The sequence below is a fragment of the Brachyhypopomus gauderio genome, chromosome 4 (assembly GCF_052324685.1).
Source record: "Brachyhypopomus gauderio isolate BG-103 chromosome 4, BGAUD_0.2, whole genome shotgun sequence".
Taxonomy (NCBI): Eukaryota; Metazoa; Chordata; class Actinopteri; order Gymnotiformes; family Hypopomidae; genus Brachyhypopomus; species Brachyhypopomus gauderio.
Window position 1 is genome coordinate 8,655,147 of NC_135214.1, and position 21,419 is coordinate 8,676,565.

A 21,419-nucleotide genomic window follows, 5' to 3' on the forward strand; every position below is an offset into this window, starting at 1 on the left:
TGCAGGTGAATGGGGCGAAAGCTGGTGCAAGCACTGCAGGAGCTCCGATAGACTCCTCCTTGCCGGACGTCCTGTGCCTTCTAAAGCCTACAGTAGAGTTCCGAAATGGTGATAAAGCTTCCTTTAAGGGGCTATGGACGACGCATATTAATGACGAGGTAGGCGTTTAGTTTACCTTAGTTGTTAGAGATTTAGTTACCTTAGAGATTCTCGTTATTTTTAATAATTAAAATATAGAGAGGTTGTTTTGGATTGAGAGGTTATTTTGGTCTGTCTTTGTCTTCACGGGCTGCTGAATACAAAACGTCCCTACCTCTTGAGCACAACAACCGCGTTTACATAACCTTAACGTTTTCCCAAGTGCTCAGGTGGACGACCATGTATTTCTTTAACGTTATGGCGAACCAAGCGTATGGCGCGAAAAACGAACGAAGCATTTTGAGGTTTTGCGTGGCAGTACGGTGCTGTGGACACAGTGAATAGTGCTCTACCATGCGTTAGAAGATGACAGCAGCAAAAACATCGACTGGTGGTGGCACGGATCCATCTCGGGATAGTAGCAAGAGGACCGCAAACTTACCGGCTGGTGCAACATGCCAGCCCCAGGCCAGCGCAAGAGATTTCTCCCTGGGCATCTTAGATTCCATTGCCACTGTAGGTGAGTAAATCCAACGCTTAACTAACTTGCCGATTCCGACGTTGAACGGAATGGTATGGCAATCTAGCAAATCGATATTCTGAAATCAGCTAGTTTAATGTCTATATTGTCGTACCAGGAATAAAAAAAAAAAAAAAAAAAAAAAAAAAAAAGATTAAGCCACGAATTACAGAAAAATTCAATGGCGTAGTGATGACACAGGGAATTCAAGGGACATTACTTAATGGGCTGCAAATTAAGTTTATAGATTGAGGAGCATGCAGCCGAAGCACAGGAGAAGCCTTTGCTCGCTTGCTTACTTAGCACTAAATGAAACAATGAGCAAGAGGTTTGTTTGCATCAAAATGTGAATTGAACCTGACTGGAAGATGATTAAAATTAGTATCAAGTGACCAAAAAACAAGTTACAAATTTGCTTTTGTAAGCATGTTTGTGAAGTCCATGCGTATGATATGAGAAAATATCACTATTGCTGTGTTGACCTGGATAATTATTGGTGTAATTCAATTGCCTTTGGCTTTATTTCTCTGCAGGCACAGGGACGTTTGGCAGAGTAATACTTGTACAGGACAGGAGAACTAAAAGCTACTTTGCATTAAAGTCCATGAAGATAGTGGACCTAATCCGGCTGAAACAGCAACAACATGTTCATAATGAGAAAGAAGTTCTCATGGAGGTCAACCATCCCTTTATTGTCAAGCTGTGAGTAATGATCAACATCTTTATTGTCATTACTTTAGAAGGAGCATTGCAGCTTGATCTGTTCATAAAGATGAGTCAGAACAGGCTAAACCTTAATAATGTAAAATAACCAACTATGCTTCTGACAAACTGGGGCATGTAATTTCAGGATGAAACAGACACTTGTATGCATTTGAGGCTGTAAAGTCTGGGAAGCTCCTTGTTTCCCTCCATGCTTTAACCTTATGAGAGTATGAATGTTTTAGGTCTGTACAAGAATACTGGTCATAGTGTCTAAAATGATTGTTAATAATAATTTCTTTCACTGACATTGCATGCTGACATGATATTGAATTAGTCTGTTTTCACATGTTCAGATACACTTTTTTTTTGTTTTACATAAAACATATCTCACCACTAGACATAATCTGCACAGTATGTATGCAAATTGTTTTTGTATGAAATCTGCTGAAACCATTTATTTTATTAGTTTTGTAGATTTTAATGCTTAAAGGTGTTAAATCCAAAAATATACACAATAGTGGCATCTTCTCTGGCTCATGCAAATGAACTGGTCCAGGCACTTTATACATGTAGATTCTTATGGGCTGTTGATCTTCTGTGTTCCCCAGCCTTTTGGTTATTGATTTTGGATTTGAAATAGCACAATGCCCATGGGAATAAAGTGCAAACCCTTAGCTTTCTGCTAGAAGTATTTTAAGTCAGATCGGATGAAGCAAAGGCACTCCAGCTGCTGGCTCTCTGCCCTACTAATGGTCTGCCAGACGTGGGTGAGCACTATTTGGTTTCTATTTATTTCGGGTGGCTTTTAGCTTGTGGTCTCATCTTTAGCAATGGAAATGTATGAAGCATTGATTTAGATATTTGACTTTACAGACTAAGAATTTGTCACTTTTCATGCCTGTTTCAAATTTCAATGGGAAGAATCTGAATGCTTCCTCTTGTCATGTTTTTAAGAAAAAAGTAAAAAAAAAATTTAAACATGAGATGTTGTTCTGAATTAGGCAGTTGGTGAACATTAATGGTTACTTTAACCTAAACAAACATGATTCGCATGCCATTATTATGGAAAGTCGTCCTTGAAGGAAGGAGTTGAAGATTTGTCCTTTGGTCTTGGCACAGGGTCCTGTCTCTTTAGCTAATAATTTGGATAGCTTTTCAGCAATAAAGCATTGGTTTGCTAATTTTTCTTCAGAGCAGTTTTGAGGTCTTCTTGAAAACTCTGTGATTTGCATATTCTCTGGTTGAAGTCTGATATTGCATTCCAGAAACAAAATGAACAATACTTGGTCTGTGAGCATTATTGGATAGCAACACATCAAAGTCACTGAGCTCCACGTTGGTCCTTTTGACTGCCTATACATACATACTCAACGTCTATAAAGTGAAGCCATTGTTGCATTGCTGAATCTCATGCAAAACTGCCTTTAGACACTGTAGGACTATGAACTTCAGATAGCCTGTCCTTTTGTCCTTCTAGTTCACACTGTCCCTGTTCACTCCATCTGTATATGATAGAAAGCCTTGGCAGCCTGCAGGTCAGGGTTAAGAGCTGGAGATCCTGAGGAATCTTCTGATGCTTTGGGGCTTTTGTTCCAAACACTCAGGTTTTGGACCTGGCATGATGAGCGCTGTCTTTTCATGCTGATGGAGTACGTGCCAGGCGGCGAGCTCTTCACCTACCTGCGGAGCAGGGGCAAATTCGCCAACGACACAGCCCTCTTCTTCTCCGCAGAGATCGTGTGTGTACTTGAATATCTTCACTCCAAGGACATTGTTTATAGGGACTTGAAGCCAGAGAACATATTACTGGATGGAGAAGGCCATATCAAGCTCACCGACTTCGGCTTTGCCAAGAAAGTCGCCGACAGGTAGGGGAAGATTTAAGCTTTTATATCATGACCAGGAATAGGGAGTAACACCATGGCATTATTACTTTAATGCACTCAATGGTCACTTTCACTGTTGTTGAAGCATAAAAATGGTATGGGCAGATGTGCATTAGAATGCAATGTGTCTGCTGTGTGTCCACAGTATTCATATACAAAGTGTGGCTTGCAAACACTGTTCTAAAATTACCAATTTATTTTGCCAGACATTCTCCACCTTTGGTGTTGAATGGCTGGTCAATATGTTGCATAAAACATCTGTAAGACTCAGCCAGTTCTCAGCCAGTAATGAGAACGTTTGTTGGTTTTTGAGCAGTATTTCATCAGGTTTCTGTTCTGGACATTCAATTCAAAATTTACTGAATGCTCAATATAATATTCTATATGTAATTCCATACAAACATTTTACTCTTTATTGTAGATTTCCTGGGATGTTAAGTGGTATAATGATTGTATTTTTTGTTTATTTAATTTTCTCAGATCATTCATGTAAGCCTATTGAGGCAGATCTATATAAGGCTATGTATATTTAACTGAAGATCTTGATTCAGGATCATTACTTGGTTCACAATCGTTATCAAACTTGTCACACACTATATGAGAAAAAAACATTGGCTTCTAAATATTCTAAAATGGAGGCTGGGTGAGTGCAAGAGAAAATTGCACACATCTAATCACAAATGTGCCCCAGAGGAACCAGGACAAATATTTCATCCTTTAGGAATGTTACCTGCTCTGTGTGTACAAGTGCAACCATAATGAGAATAATGCTTCAAAAACATAACATGTAACAGAATATAAAACACTATATGCAGTATAAAGCAATTCACCAATATTATGCTGATTTGACAATGATGAGGGTTTTTATCTGGAGGTAAAACTGCATTTTTTAAAGAAGTAAGTTAATCTCAGTTACTTTGTTAAAAAACAACTCTATGCTCAAACAGTGACTCTATATCTAACTGTTAAATGCACCACACCGTGAATAAACAGCGCCCCCCAATGGCAATGACTCAGAGTGACTCCACTGCCTGAAGGAAATACCAGTGGTGCAGAAGTAGTTGGACTGAATACAGATTAGGGGTGTATGGAGTCCAGATATTTACCTGCAGTGTAGCATTTGAATAGAAAGAGCAGAAAACAGTTTATTACAGTTTAAAGTGCTATGTACTTAGCATTGTCTCTCGTTTCTGGTGTAACCCTGGACAGGCTTTACCAGCTGAAACAGAAAACAAAATTTTGATTACATTTTGTTTTATTACATAGATAATTGTGGGAAAAGCTTTTTCATTCCTTGTGGCTGAATAATAAATAACAATCTTATCACGAACATGTAAAAGGAGATTTAAAATGTGGCCTAATTGGACTGGAAACTCAGAATCATTTATCAGTGACAGGGGGAAAAATGACCACATGTCTGCTCTGTATTTTATCACCGTGATAGCAGGAATAATCAGGAACAGAGCAGCCAGCAGCAGTGTTCTCTGTGCTATTGTACTGCATGTGTCTGCACTTAATCACCTCTCCTGAGAGGGAGAGAAGGAGCAAGAGAGAGAGAGATGAGTGGGTCAGAGAGGGATCGCCCATAAGACCCCTCTCCACACTCAGACTGGAGTCATTCTCCCTTTGAGAACCCAGTGCCTTTATTATGCAGCCTGGGACCATAAGTCACATTTCAGAGAGAGAGAAGCACTTTGTATAGAAATTGGAATTCTGCATGTGTCCCATATGAGTACACAAGACAACAAGTTTTCATTTGTTCTGTGGGGTATGAATACAGAGACCAAAACACGAATGTGATCCTTTGAAGATACAAGAACAGATTTGTCTATCTATTTGTGTGGTCCCACAATAGCCACCAGCCTTGGAGAGAACCAATACATACAAACTTCCTTCAGATCAACCTGACTACACATCTTTTTAGGGCCTTTTATATTGCCTCCCTTTCTGATCCCATATGTGTGTCCTTATGCAAGCATGCATTTGGCTATCATCAATCTGAATGGAAAGCACAAGGGACCAAGCTCTCTCCAATTAGAGCATGGCTGATGGTGCTGTCTTGCACCCCTGGTTACGGATAGCTTAAAGTAGCTGGGACATGTCCAAGCAGCCAGACAGCGATGTCCTAGCCAACTGCACCACTCAGGAGCTGAAATCCTGGCAAAGTGTAGGCTCAAAAATGTCTCGGAAACGTCAGAGCACTCTGCGCCAGTCTGGCAGACTCATACTGGCGTTAAGCTCAGGTCATCCTGCTGAACACCTCCACAGGCTCTCAGAACCTTGGGAGTGTGGCCGGCCATCTGCTCCCAGACAAGCCCCAGCCATAGCTGCAGCACGGATGAGTCTGACAGCTTTCAGAGTCCGCTTTCTGGCTCTGGATGAGTAGGGCACCCCTCAGGGTAGGACACTCTATATATCACACACTGTATTGCCAAAAGTATTCACTCACCCATCCAAATTATCGAAATCAGGTGTTCCAGTCACTTTCATGGCCACAGGTGTACACACACCTAAACAGTGTGGACAGACTTCCCAGAAGAGTTGAACCTGTTTTAGCTGGAAAGGCTAAACCTTTCATATTGAACCCTATGGATTAGGAATAGGGTGTCACTTAAGGTCATATGTAGTAGTACATTTCAGATAGATAGATAGATAGATATACATACATAGAGAGGAGAGAGATTGACTGTAGATCAGTTCTTAATTTCCTAATTTCATAATGTCATAACATCCATCAATGCAAACAGATATGTCATTAATGCAGTGTCCATTAGTAAATGACAAATCCTTCTAATTCTGATGGGCCGAAAGTAATCAACAAACGGATCATCAAGCCTTCTCTTTGTTTCTCCAGTATGAGACTTTTGCAAGTCATACTGTAGATAACTCCCATAGCTGCCCCATAATTGTGTGTGTGCGTGTACAGGACATGTACAATGTATGAGGAGGAGAAATTTTGACAAGCATGTCCTTAATGTTTTTGTATTTGTAGAAGATTAGTGGATTAGTGGAGGCTTCTTAAAGGGGGTGTGGCCTCATCTTGGAGGACAATGAAGTGTCTGAGTTTAATATTAGCCACTGTTTTATTTGTAGGATTAAAAGCCAGCACCAGTGGTGTTTTTGTTGTCTTAACAGTAGATTGTCAATAGGGTGTCCTCTAAGTGTGTCACCCAGTCCAGGGTATGAATGTGATATAAATAACATGATATGAGATATAAAAATGTGTGTGTGTGTGTGTGTGTGTGTGTGTGTGTGTGTGTGTGTGTGTGCGCGCGCGTACGTACGGACAGGACTTGTACGTTGTGTGGAACTCCAGAGTACCTGGCCCCTGAAGTCATCCAGGGTAAAGGTCATGGCCTGGCTGTGGACTGGTGGGCTCTGGGTGTCCTCATCTTTGAGATGCTGTCTGGGTGAGTGTGTGTCCTGTATCTACAAGCTATATGAATGTCATATAAAACATCCAAAAAACAATAGCAGTTATGGTGAGCTGTTTTTGTGCAGCCCTGGTGATGCTGAAGCTGTTTGATAATGCGGTCCAAAACCCAGTCAAATAACAGCTTAATCTGATCGTGCACGTCTCTCTATGTCTCACTACACAGGGGCCCTGAAAGTGAAAAACCTGATTGATACTGATGTTTCTATAATTGAAATTAAGCCACGTTTGTTTGTGAAACACTGTCACGTTGCCTGTGTTTTATTAGCGGAACTCCTCAGAGCTGGCCCGCCCCTCCCCCGCAGTGCCGGCTCCCACTCACATGACCCTCGCTGAGCACACTGCCAGGCTGCACGCCCTCATCTACAGATCACTCTGTCACACTGCAGCAAATGCGCTCACCTTTTCACTATGAGGAGAGACAGGCTCGCATGCCGCCATAACAATCCAATCTATCTGTCAGCACTCTGCCCTCCTGGCAGTGGAACTGTCACAGCAGTATTGGCTCTCTGATGTCAGGCAACACAGAAGTGGCTGGCACACGATGGGACACAGTCATCGTGATGCTATTTACTAGCCACAGTTGTCCACAGCTGAGCGATATTGACTTCAGATTGCATGTGGATGTTGTGATGGGGATGACAATGACTACTGCAACAGATGTTTTGAGCGGGTTCCATAAAATAGGAGAAGTCAAAGTGAGAAAATGTTACGCAGACAGAATGAGACTGGCTGTCCAAGGTTTTGTGCACTAACATGAATCACCACTAGGGGTCATCATATGTCTTGAAGTATGGATGCATGCAGTATGCTATGATATAATTGGATACAGAGATTCAAAAGGCTGAGGATATGAATTGGCCTAGAGTTGCTTTTGGTTGATCAGTGAATGAAACCCAGTTGTAAATGTGTTGGATGTTTGGGCAGCTGGGCTTATTATGATGCCAGCACTAATAGGTTTGTGTCTGAGCTGTTGCTTAAGAAAACAAACAGAGGAACAGGTGTTACCCTGTCCCCCTTTAGCAGTAACTGAAATATCTGGTATTTTAGGACAATTGTATAACTGACAACAGCATGCACCAAGAAAAGGTACCAATGGATTCTTCTTCATAAAAATTAGCTTGATTTTTTTCTGTGTACATGTAGGGTTAAAGGTGCTATATGGTTAAAAATGCACTGCATTTTCTCTAGATGTAGCAGTACACCCGGTGTGTAACTGCACCACACATGAGTGTAACTGCACACAATTCTAACCTCTCTTGGTTGTGTAATTGCTCTAGATCAGACTCTTAACTTCCTCTGGGTGTGAAACTCCTGACTCTAGTCTGCTCTGTACTCATGGACTTTAACCTTTCAATTCTCTGGGGGCCTTCCACAGCCTATTACCTGCTGTATGCCTTTTTCTTAAGCAGCCCACAATCTCCCAGCCTTCCTGTTTCCAATTTGGTGTGTGGGTGCATCTGTGTGTGTTTGTGGGGGGTGGGCAAGCAGTCATGTTATGGTTGGTGCATGTTTTTTTTTTTCTCAGAGAGTGCAGGAAAGGAAGGAAGTTGAGCCTTCTATCATTCCATTTCCTAAAAGAACAAATAGGATGGCCACTGATTCAGGCTGGGAACTGTCTACTTTGGAGCCTGATCCAGATTTCATTGATCTGTGTCTGTTTGCTATCGTCAGCAATAACCTGCTGTGTTACTTATCACTTGAAATCCACTCTGCTGGTTGACAGCTTCTCCTTCTGGGATTACTACTTTCTTTACTGCCTTTTGCTGCAAGAAGGCAGGCACCCTTCTGACCTGCTTCAGTCGTAGCTAATGCAGTTGGAACCTGCTAACCTGTTTTCCATAGTGGGACAGGAGGGTGCTGTAAATCAGAGTGGGCTTTGAAGTCTCAACTCCTGCCAGCAAAACTCTCTTTGCCCCTGTGGTTTTTCTGACCACTCAGGAGACCCCTCAGATATGGGAACAAACATCCCCGTTGATTCCAGAGCCCCCTGCCTCTTCTGAGCTTGTTTTTGTCCCACAACTTCAGGCACATAAATGTTCTGCTGACTTCCTGAACAGGGCATTCATAGTGCTGAGGATGAGGGACTGTGATTGTATTTAGACTACTTTATATAATGGACAGAGACCTGGGCCACCTGTCGGCCCTCAGCAATAGTTCTGCCTGCTCCTTTTAGTATCAACCTGCTGAGCTTTGGTGCTCTGGACCAAAGGGGAGCTCAGCCTCTAAAAAAAGAAAAAAACACAAAATTGCTCTTTATGCTTAAATTTTGATTAATTTAAGGTTTGAGTTTCAAAAATACCTCTTCTGATTTTCTCATTTCAAATATGATGTTTATTTCTTGATGTTGGAAGGAGAACATGTATGATTTTCATATTTTTCCATGCATTATACTAATGTATATGCACTCACTGAAGATACATTTAAAAATGTTATATAACCGTAATAGCAACAGGACTTCAGCACCCAAAACACTGATCAGGCCAATCTGTCTTATATAGTGACAAAAAACAAGAACAGGCTCTCCATGTCTCTGCCTCACATCCTGTGTACATGTCCATTTGGAGTAAGTGCTATGTCACTTGGTCAGATCCCTTACTAACAGCTTACACTTGCTGTTTTTAACTCATCATTGTCAGTTACACTCATTTGCTCATTTGTTCTAGCTGACCTAAATGCAATGTTTAGCACTATATATAGGATTATATGAATATATATGCATTTAATTACATATTGTATTACATACTGTGTGCGTTTTGCATACTTTAGAAGTTATCAGTGTCCTCAATTTTAGACGGTTATCAGTTTTAGACAGTGCTACCTTGATTGAAGCATTTACATCAGCATTCAGCTTTAAAAAAACTAAATAGCTAAGGCTGTGGAATCTGTGTAAGAACCTTCCAAAGTTGGAGATGGTATGTCAAGATTTTGTGTTCACATAGTAGTTTAGCAGATACATTTATATGAAGTTGCATTTATTGAAGGTAAATACAGGAAGTAAAGGCACATCTGGGATAGTATGATGGTGAGCGATGTTCCATACAGGCACCATAACTGTCACCTCTGACAGATCGCTTTGCCTTACTGGGCCCCATCTGGTTTGGAATACAGCACAGGGCCTCAAGCATTATCACCCAGTAAATGAGGGCTGGCTCCGCACGTGGCCTTGTGGTTCTGGGATGGACTAAGCTGGACTAGATGTTCTCTCTGGGCACCATGTGGGTAAATGATCAACTGGTAAAAGTGAACTGATGACACTCACCTCTTGAGTCTTAGGGTGTGAGGACCAATGTGAAACCTGCATTAAGCTGACTTTGGTTTGGTATTATCCGTATCTTATACAGATGGCTGCAAATAACTCTTACTCTGCCTTTAGAACCTGATTAAAATGTATTTTGTCTATTTAAGGTACCCACCATTCTTTGATGATAATCCTTTTGGGATTTATCAGAAGGTTCTTTCTGCCAAACTGAACTTCCCTCGGCATATGGATTTCTATGTAAAGTAAGTACACATTAACAAATGAAAAACAAATCAAAAACCTAACACACAAAGATTAGAGCACATTTCAGCTTTAGGCAAACACTCCATCTTGGGCCAAGTGCATTCAGAATTCTCTTTGTGGTCCAGCTTGGCTCCCTTGTTGCTCTTGAATGAATTCACAGACATGAACTTTGCCTCCTCTGTGCTCTATACTCTCATTCTCCCTGTGCTATATACTCTCTGCCTGCCTGTGCTGTACACTCGCTCTCTCGCTCTCTCTCTCTCTCTCTCTCTCTCTCTCTCTGTCTGTACTGTATGCTCTCTTTCTCTGTACTGTATGCTCTTTCCCTTCCTGTGCTGTATACTCTCTCCTTGCCTGTGCTGTATACTCTCTCCTTGCCTGTGCTGTATACTCTCTCCTTGCCTGTGCTGTATACTCTCTCCTTGCCTGTGCTGTATACTCTCTCCTTGCCTGTGCTGTATACTCTCTCCTTGCCTGTGCTGTATACTCTCTCACTGCCTGTGCTGTATACTCTCTCACTGCCTGTGCTGTATTTTCTCTCTATCTCTGTGCTGCATTCTCTGTCCCTCCCTGTGCTGTATACTCTCTCCCTCTCACCCTGTGCTGTATACTCTCTCTCTCCCTATGCTGTATTCTCTCTCTCCCTCCCTGTGCTGCAGTGCTCTCTCCCTCTCCCCCTCCCTGTGCTGTATTCTCTCCCCCTCCCTGTGCTGTATACTCTCTCCCTCTCTCACCCTGTGCGGTATACTCTCTCCCTCTCACTCCCTGTGCTGTAGTGCTCTCCTTGTAATCTTGGATCTCTTGAGTCCTGGTTTGAGCCAGGAAATACATGTGGTATATTGAGCTGCTCTGATACCTTTCTTCATCTGTTACGTGTCAGACATCTCAAACAAACTGTTGCTGGAATGGTAAAAATACATGAGTTGTCCTTTTGTAGGGCCTTTCATTTTGTTTTATAGATTCCAGTTGGAAAAATTTGTTTGAAAAATTTGCTTATGCATACAAACTTTAATAAAAAAGTAAAGTGCATTATAAATAAAATGCAGTATTATTATTATTATTATTATTATTATTATTATTATTATTATTATTATTATTATTATTATTACAAGCTGGATTCCAAAAAAGTTGGGACACTAAACAAATTGTGAATAAAACCTGAATGCAATGATGTGGAGGTGCCAACATCTAATATTTTATTTAGAATAGAACACAAATCACAGATCAATAGTTTAAACTGAGAGAATGTATCATTTTAAGACGAAAATATGTTTCAAAATTTCATGGCGTCAACAAATCTCAAAGTTGGGACAAGGCCATTTTTACCACTGTGTGGCATCTCCCCTTCTCACAACACTCAACAGACGTCTGGGGACAGGAGACCATTTTCTCAAGTTTAGAAATAGAAATGCTCTCCCATTCTAATACAGGCTAACTAACTGTTCAATCGTCTTAGGCCTTCTTTGTCGCACCTTCTTCTTAATGATGCACCAAATGTTCTCTATAGGTGAAAGATCTGGACTGCAGGCTGGCCATTTCAGTACCTGGATCCTTCTCATACATAGCCATGATGTTGTGATTGCTGCAGAACGTGGTCTGGCATTATCTTGTTGAAAAATGCAGGATCTTCCCTGAAAGAGATGACATCTAGATGGGAGCATATGTTGTTCTAGAACCTGAACATAGTTCTCTGCATTAATTGTGCCTTTCCAGACATGCAAGCTGCCCATGTCACAAGCACTCATGCAACACCATATCATCAGTGATGCAGGCTTGATAACAATTTGGGTTATCCTTGTCCTCTATGGTCCAGATGATATGGCGTCCCATTATTCCATAAAGAACATCAAATCGTGACTCATCTGACCACAGAACAGTCTTCCATTTTGCCACACTCCATTTTAAATTACCCTTGGCCCAATGTAAACGTCTGAGCTTGTGGTGCTTGCTTAGAAATGGCTTCCTCTTTGCAATGTAGAGTTTCAGCTGGCAATGGCGGATGGCACGGTGAATTGTGTTCACTGACAATGCTTTCTGGAAGTATTCCTGAGCCCATTCTGTTATTTCCTTGAGGTGCAGTGACTTTTAAAGGCCCGGTGATCACGAGCATCCAATAGAGTTTTACGGCCTTGACCCTTACGCACAGCTATTGTTCCAGATGCTCTGAATCTTTTGATGATGTTATGCACAGTTGATGATAACTTAAAAGTCTTTACTATTTTATGCTGGGTAACACCGTTCTGGTATTGCTACACTATCTTTCTGCACAACAATGGTGGAAATGGTTATCTTCTTACCATCTTGGCTTCAGAGAGACACTGACACTCTGAGAAGCTCTTTTTATACCCAATCATGTTGTCAATTGACCTAATTAGTGTTAATTGGTCTTCCAGCTCTTCATTATATGCTCAGTTTCCTTTTTCCAGCCACTTATTGCTACTTGTCCCAACTTCTTTGGGATTTGTTGACAGTGTGAAATTTTTTATCAACATATTTTTCCTTTAAAATGTTACATTTACCTAGATTAAACTTTTTGCAAGTGTCCCAACTTTTTTGGAATCCAGTTTGTATTATTATTATTATTATTATTATTATTATTATTATTATTATTATTATTATTATTATCAATATTAATATTAATATTAATATTGTTACTGGATACATGATAAAATGCATACATAATAGCTAAGTTTCATATTAAATTATATTAGGCTTATGGTATATATCAGGCTCATTAAAAAAACATTATAATATGTCAAACAAATTTTCAGTGAATAAATAGATTGATCTGTTTACATTGGTAGAATGCTACAAATTTTGGTCTCATAGCAAGTGTCCTTTTACTTTGCCTCCTCAGAGTGCTCTCTTAACAATATCATGAAATAAAAGTGAGTGATGGTAACTTTTTAATCTTCCTGCTTTTGTTCAAAATAGAGACCTTATTAAGAAGCTCCTAGTCGTTGACAGAGCAAAGCGCCTTGGAAACCTGAGGGTAAATATACAAGCCGTCACGCCTCAGTGCTCACAAGCAGTCACACTCACACCCTCCCTAAGCTTCATACCTCCTTCAAGGTTCAAAAATCCCAAAGAGCACCATATACTCCAGCTAGTCACCAGGAAGGAAAGGTATAGATATACAAATATACACTAATGTGAAACTAAGCAAAGTGGTTCCAGTTATCATCTTTTCTGGTAATTAAGTGGTTTGCTCTTGCTGGCCTGAGTGTCCAATACTGGCACTTGGGGTTGGCACAGCAATAGCGTGACCTTCACTGTGAGGTCAGTAAAGGTTTTGTTTGCCACTTGAAAGACAAGTAAATTGGAGGCTTTTTTTTGTTGAGCATGTTAAATATAGCCAGCAAACCCATAAAGCCAAACCGCCTCTGATCTCCCTCTCCATGTGTCTTAATGAGCTCCACCAGGTTGGAGGTCAATGCACTTAACCCTTTACTCAGCCGCCCTCTGCACCCTCCAAGCCAGAGCCTGGCATTCTCTTCCGATGTTATTTCAGAAGGCGGGCAAGGGGCCCCATAAAGTCCCAGTGGCAGGAAGTGATTGTGGGTCAGAGCTCAGATAAACACTTCTGCTGTGAAAAATGTTAGTTTTTTGTAGCTGTTATAGTTTCCTTAGAGTTAGGCTCCATGATACTTCAATAAAGCCTATCTTAATGCCACCCTGACTGTTCACAATGAATAGGATCAAAGGTCACTGTGCTTGCACCCAAATCGAGTTCAGTAGCTCATTTTGACCTCCCAGTCCTGTCTTGCAGAAAATCGACTACCAGTTGTTTATTTATTTCAGTTTCCAGGCATTGTACAGTGAATTAGTATATTTGGCTGCTTCCTGACAGCTCATAAAAAACACTAATGTGTCCTCTTTCATGTCAGTGATTTGAATTCAGTTTCACTTTGAGAGCTACGTTGGTGGCAAGTTAAATGAATGTAGCATTTAACGAGTAGAATGGTATCTTTTAGGAGCTGTTTGTAAATGGTTTATATCCTTGAGTGAGACAAACCAAACTAAACTTGTGCTACCTCTCAGTGTATATATGGCAGATCTTTCAGTTTCCTCAGACAGAGGATTACCTAAAACATCAAGGCAATCATCTTGACGTTATCTAAACTGCATGCATTTATTTCTATTGTCCTCCATGTTTACACATTTTCTATGTATTTACAATAATTGAATAATATTGGGATCATTAAAAGTGGTCAGTTGTAATATATAGTGGTTGGTGTAGTAATAATATTATTATTATTATTAACAGTAAAAACAATAATAATAACGTTAACAATAATTATAATAATGCTTTAGCTGGTCAAATAAATATCCCCACAGACAGAATCAAGATCACTTATTTTATATTACTTTATGAAGCACAAACTTGGAACATGTTTTCCAACGGTCTAGAGAACGATGTAAACTCAAGAGCACTGGGCAGCCAGGACTGTGTTTCCTTGTACTTAAACTCTTAAAAACTAAACCGTTTTAATGGATAAAAGCTGGAAATTGCCAGATGGAAGTGACTGCGTTATCCTGCTTGTGCCCCTCACAATGGGTGTCTGTTGCTGTCTTGTCATTGCTAGGGGCAGGTCTTGAATGTGCTGCTAGCATTACCACTGACACATTTCTGGGTCTGTCCAGTACAAGACCTACCTATACCTATACCTATAGCAGCTTCTTCACCTTCTGTTTGTTTTCTGTTTATCCCTTAACAGAACTACTGTGAACACCTTGTTATCCTGAAAATTAAGTTCCCCAAAAGATTTAGAGTTTAAAGATAATTAAAAAAACACAAGTGTTTAAAACAAAATGACAAATTTAATTTCAAAATCAGTCTTGTCTTTATTAAATGTTCAGCAGATTGTATAAAAACAAATAAAGTAAAATAAATAAAGTATAAAACCCATAGCATAAAAAGCAGACACCTCCGACTTGTTAAAACCAAGTGTAAATATGGAAAAATATTACGAAGAAGAATTTTCATTATTATCTCATTCATAGTTACGGCAGGAAGTCTAATGTTATTTCTTTCATGGTCACAGCAGGAAGTGTAATGTTCACACAGAAATGCAGCAGTGGTGCTGATTTACATGATATTACAAAAGTCAGAATGTCAGAATTCTAAGCCAATAAATGAACTTAGTCCCTCACCAGATATACTGCATAATTAGGATTTCAAAGAATTTCTTTTTCCTTGCTGCTCAGATTGCTGTGTGTTAACACAGCTCTATGATAGCCTTATGCAAGTATAGTATACACAGAGACAACTGCCATTTTGAAAGATTTCTTTCTCAATTCCAGTGAGATAATGAATCAGTTATGATCTAAATAGGCTAATTGGACTTAATCATCCATCTTAAGGAGCCATATTAATGAAGCATAAACATCTAATTTTCATTTCCAACATTGCCTATTAGACTGACCTTATGCTGTTGATAGAAGTGCAGCTGGTATAAACTGGTCTTGACAGGTGTTTCATTTCTGTAGTAATATGCAGCCAGAGAGTACTGGCCAACAGCACTGGAGGCTTTAAGCATTTGTAACGAAAAATGTTGGATTCCAGTGTGCAAAGTTCCTGCCAGGCCCTTCACTCTCTTGCCAATTAGAAGCTGAGACAGAAGTGTAGCAGTGCTACCGTTTAATTTAAGCTTGAAATATGTTAAGTTTATTGGCACAATGGATGCTTTGAGGAATGAGGTATTTCTGGTGAGCCACTGCCTCCACAGCCTGTAAGCTTGACATGAACTCAGGGCACAAAGAGACTGGGCCTGTCCCAACATCTGTGTTTGTGTCTGGTCTTTCTATTGGTTTGCTCATGTCTCTAGGAAGTGGCAGTCCTCAAACTGCTGCTTTCTCATAGGCAGGCATTTCAGAGTGTTTATACTGTTTTGTTGGTGTGTGTGTGGGGGTGGCTCCAATAGCAGCTGTGTTAACATAGAGCTCTACTCTTAACCCCTAACACCCTCTCTAAACATGCACTAGCAGAAGAAGCCAATAGATTACCCAGTAGAACAGACTGATGTATTATCATCTACTGGATGAGGACAATATGTATTTACTTTACAACAGAACATCTGCTTGCATCTCTTGTTTCTCCACTCTCCCTTGTAACTGAGGTTATTCCCCCTAGAGCATCCACACCCAATCGATTTTGTCTACAAATGATGCTTGGTCTTGTCTCAGAAGAGTGTTTAAAACCTTAATATATTGTTCCATAAACATGTGCAGACAAGCTCCAACACATGCTTCACGCTGTACTTCATTCACATGAATCCTGTATTTGTTTAGTCCAATTTACAACAAACCGATTTGCCCATGACAAAAAAGTCCTTTAAATCAAAAGAAACACTGAACAATACAGAGATGTCAAGTGCAATTCTCTCCCACAGTGTTGTCCAATGTTTGCCTAGCATTTTTGCTATCTGGCTTAAGTTAAAAATAAGCCCCCTTGAAGTGGCTGTTGGATGCATGTGTGCTAACTTGATGAGACGTGTGGCTGTGGTGAAGCCGCACCGATGACTGAACCGCTATGCCACTCCACAGGCCTTCTAGAGGCTCATACAAGCTTAGGAGGAAACACAGGAAATCTCACGCACATTAGTTTATCATGGCCTCATGCCCCTCTCCCAGGAGTTTTCTCCCTGAGACCAGCAGGCTTAGTGAGGAGAAAAGGCTTTCTTTTACAGAAACTATAGAAGCAAGTCACAGTTATATCCACAGAAGGATTGTTTGGTTTGAAGATTTCATCAGAACTCTACAAAGAGGCCCCCGTACCTTTTGTCTTCATCCATAACCAGGGACGGTTCCTCTCTGGAGGGCTCAGGAGAGGTCTCTCAGTCTGTGAGGGAGGAGATTGTACCGGTCTGGTCTGCAAGCCGCTCCCCTTCTTCGCCCAAGAGGTGGAAGGTGGAACCCCCCCCCCCCCCCCCCCCCCCCCCCAGACCAAGACAGGTGCCCCCCTCCTCCCTTGCTGCCAGCCAGGGAGGGAGGAGCCACACCAGAAGTGCGGGCAGACAGTGGGGAGCTCCGGTGAGAGCTGGAGTGCATTGGAGAAGAGCCCCTCGCTAGCTAGCTAGGCTTAGCTCTCTCTCCATGGGTAGAGAAGTCCAGGTAAAACCTAGCCAGCCGCTCTTCTAGTTCCGCAGAAGAGCACTCTGCCAAAAATTTAAAAGAATCAGGAGCAGAAATCCAGTACTCCCTCGCAAAAATCCCTCGGCATTCACTGTAGCAGGCACGGTGGACAGGTGAGGCGACATTTGCCTCCCCTCTTTGGGCATCTCTTCAGTGTGTTGTCGGGTGAGGAAGCAGGAGCCAGGTCAAGGAGCCACCTATATGGCGTTTTTTATTATCACCTTTACGGTATAAATTTTAACACAAAATTAAGTAATGGGACTCGCAGCCAAACAACAACTGACATCCACATAGACAAACACACATTTTAAAATACATGAACATTAACAAGACACAAGTGCATCATATCACAATGATGAGACAAGAGACTACAAATAACATAGATGAACACACACTAAGACGCACACACAGAAGCAACCAGAGGTGGGCATTCCAGGTTCAGAACGTAAAAGTCCTTCCAAAGATTTTATTCAAGCTTGCTGGATTTTCTAAGTAGTAGCATGTAAAATTAGTGGAATCAACGCAATCCAGGAAACCTGAGGAAAATCCTGGTGAGGACTTTTACTTTCTGAACCTGGAATGCCCACATCTGGAAGCAACCAAACAGATAAACGTACACACGCAGACACAGACATGCCTGGAGGAGATGGGGGCTGTACCGTGACACTTATGTTTGACATTCACAGCAAAATGTATATGAATTTGATCTTAATACCGGACGTTTTTGGATCCACAAATGCATTTTTATATATCACTGTTTGTACAGCCTGTGTATTTAATTACAGTCTGATTTATACAGACTTTTCAAGTAATAAAACAGGAAAGTTTTCATATGAAACACTGAAGACAATGATGACGAGAGTATGATATGTACCTTTCACTGTTTTGGACTCCAAGAGTGGAGCAGAGGATGTCAAGAAACACAGATGGTTTAGATCCATAGACTGGGACATAGTGCCACAGAGAGGGCTCAAGGTAAAAAACCCTTTGCTCTGCATTTCTCTGTGAGTCTGAGTTCATATTTCTCTGCTCGATCCAGTTGCTTAAGATTTTGAAGCAGGTGTCAAGGTTATTTAACACATCTAACTTTCATGAATGTGAAATTTGAATCCTAAAAATGGCTATGATGGATTATTCCATAAACAGTATCTAAACAGTGACATACACATTGAGTGGTTCTTTTTTGGTAGACTATTTTCCTGATCTGGATGGATACGTTTATCTAAAGAAAATATTCTCTGTTTGTGTCTTTTTTTTCTCTCTTTTATCCACCTTGCTTGTCTTCTTTATCAGCCAACTATAATTCCTGAAGTTGCACACGAAGGTGACTCTTCAAACTTTGACACCTATCCTGAAGAGAAACGGAAAAAAGAGGCCGCAGTGTCTCCAAAAGACTTGGAACTTTTTAAGAACTTTTGAATATAAATATGAAGTAACATTTATTTAATAATCATTTTTGCATCTTTTCACTTGTCTTGTTCTGTGTTGTCTGTAGCCTTGTAATGTAGTTAAATGTATGTACTGGTTAAATCTTTGTTATGCAAATGCACATAACCTATACTGTATGTTATTGCAAGTGCTCCCTTCCATATCTCAGTTCTCTGGGAAATGATTATGCAACTTATGAGCTATGCAGTTTGTTTAACTTCATGGTAACATTTGATCCGTCTCAAATTGTAAGTGTATCTCTAAAGCTGCAATCACATGTATATATGAAATGGAATCAAAGTGATAGCTACTTTATTTGTTTTGACATCACTGATGCTTTATTGTGTGATAAAAGCTATGTATGCCATTTTACAAAACAATTTTGACTGGGTTTCTTTTAGTGGTGGGCCGTTAACGGCGGTCGTTAATTTGATACTCTTATCGGGTGATATAAAAATGATCGCCGTTAATCTATTCTTATAGTTGGGCTGGAAACTGGGTCAAAATGGGTAAGCAAACTATGATGACTTTCAACTTGATCGTTTAGCTCGGATGTATTCCTAACCAAATTGCACAATAGGGGGCAAGAACGAGTTTTCAAACCTGTGAATTAATCGTATGTGTGTTTACATGGATGCAACCACGAAGTCGCCAGGTTTGCTTAATGGAAAATTCATTTTTAGGAACGTAAAGTGTTACCGGAGCGGAGCTCGGAGCGGTCGTTTTCTGCATGGTTCTAGCGCTAGATTTGTCGCTATTTAAATATTTATTTTTAACCGTTAAAACTGCAGAGGACCAAAACCGGCATTTGAAAAAGTCCCCCCCAAATTTCGTCCGTGAGGTTAAATGTACTAAATGTTGGCTTACATTTCAAATATCATGTTTAGCTGAATAAACATGTTATCAACCCCTTTTAATGTACAGTAGGCTATGTAGGCTTACAAATTCATGTTTAACTGAATAAACCGTTGAACACGAGTAGCCTACATTTTATTGAGCATGTTTTTTTCTTCAAGTATCAAAGTAGAACAGCTTCCTCAAGCAGTCATTGATGCATTTTGGAAACAGGAGATGAGCCCCTGGTCTAATGCACCCTCTGTATTAAGAAACCCTATCTCAAAAACTGACTTTTAGTCATTACTTGGGTAGCACACATATGAGCCATTTTAATATAGATTAATCTAGATTAATTTCAAGATTTCAGTGAGATTAATCTAGATTAAAAAAATTAATCTATGCCCACCTCTAGTTTCTTTATTGATGTCAGGAATGCCACCTGATCTTCCATAATCAGCCTCACCTGCCCCTCATTACCACGCCCCCTTCAGTCTTACTTAAGCACTTCACCAGCACGTCTCAGTCGCGAAGTATTGCCGACACATGCCCCGACCTTGTCTCCTGCCTAGTCCCTCTGTACCTCCTGACTTCTGCTGCCCCGGTATGACCCTGGACTGTCCTGACCACGCCAAGAAAACGCTGTTGCTACTTGTCCTAGTGCTAGAGATTTACCTGCCTGTTCAATATGTAACAGAAATACTTCGCCTTCATATGGATCCAGCAGAAGTAACCGTCGCGACTCTCACTGAAACGGTCTGCCAGCTCACGGATATCATACGGAGTCAAGGAATTAACATCGCGGCCCTCCAGGAAGCTATCTGCCTTGTCACCACCTCTGCTTCTACCTCCGTGAGTGTTCCTGCAGCAGAACCGGAACGCTACGATGGATCTCCTGATCGCTGTCGAAACTTCCTCATGCAATGCTCCATATACTTCACGTATCATCCAGCCCGGTTCCGGGCCAAGATCCAGAGGGTCCACTTTATCCTGTCCCTCACGGGAGTAGCAGGTGCCTGGGGTACAGCGTTGTGGGAAAACCAGGACCCTGCCCTCCAGTCAGAGAGTCAGTTCACCGCAGTGCTCAGGGCTGTATTCGATCATCCCGCAGACGGACGTGATGTGGGAGACCGGCTCTACGAGATCAAACAAGAACAACGCAGTGCTGCCGATTATGCTAGGGAGTTTCGTACGCTGGCTGCAGGAAGCGGTTGGAGTGACTCTGCCTTGAAAACTGTTTTCCGCCGCGGTCTGCGAAATGACATCCAGGTTGAACTCGCCTGTCGTAGTGAAACCCTCACGTTATCCGAGTTTATTCAAGCGTCGATTAATGTTGACAAATTGTTGTTAACCTACCACTCCAGTAATACTGACGTTCCCGTCACTGCATCCTGTGCACCACCTTCCAATGTATGTGCTCTGAGTCTTCGGATGTCAGACGAGTTCGTGCCGCTGGGCAGGTCCCCACTAACATGCCGATCGTTACTGACTATTAAGAGATATAGTCAAGTTAGCTTACCCGTACAAATATCTATATATACCCTAAACGCAGTAACGTCGAAAAATGCTTACCCTCTCCCCTTTATCACAGCCTCCCAAGAGCGCCTGATGGGGGCGAACATATTCACCAAGCTGGACTTACGCAGCGCTTACAACTTGGTCCGTATTCGAGAGGGCGATGAGTGGAAGACAGCCTTTGTTACCGCCAGAGGGCACTATGAGTATCTAGTCATGCCGTATGGACTAATAGCCCCGCTGTGTTCCAAGCGTTTATGGATGACATTTTCCGTGACCTGATGACTTCGTCTTCGTTTATATAGACGATATCCTGATTTA

General features: G+C 41.2%; 1 protein-coding gene across 2 annotated transcripts; it reads left to right on the top strand.

Annotated features, from left to right (window-relative positions):
• On the top strand, positions 1-19,727 carry LOC143512090 (cAMP-dependent protein kinase catalytic subunit PRKX-like). 2 transcript variants are annotated; one of them, XM_077001999.1, is made up of 9 exons: positions 1-158; positions 502-658; positions 1,192-1,360; positions 2,968-3,231; positions 6,540-6,659; positions 10,091-10,186; positions 13,122-13,179; positions 18,219-18,296; positions 18,615-19,727. In XM_077001999.1, exons 2-9 carry the CDS (start codon positions 505-507, stop codon positions 18,738-18,740), a joined length of 1,065 nt encoding a protein of 354 aa, XP_076858114.1. In that variant the 5' UTR covers positions 1-158; positions 502-504; the 3' UTR covers positions 18,741-19,727. The 2 variants fall into 2 exon arrangements, with proteins under 2 accessions (XP_076858114.1, XP_076858113.1); XM_077001998.1 differs by having other exon boundaries at positions 2-158; positions 505-658.
• Positions 19,728-21,419: the final 1,692 nt, after the last annotated feature.

What these genes read in the sequence shown, in the direction of transcription:
- LOC143512090 (XM_077001999.1), top strand. Translation starts at nt 505, where the DNA reads ATGACAGCAGCAAAAACATCGACTGGTGGTGGCACGGATCCATCTCGG. An exon ending in ATCTTTGAGATGCTGTCTGG is followed by an intron (nt 6,660 to 10,090) that starts GTGAGTGTGTGT and finishes TGTCTATTTAAG; the next exon opens with GTACCCACCATTCTTTGATG. An exon ending in TGCCACAGAGAGGGCTCAAG is followed by an intron (nt 18,297 to 18,614) that starts GTAAAAAACCCT and finishes CTTCTTTATCAG; the next exon opens with CCAACTATAATTCCTGAAGT.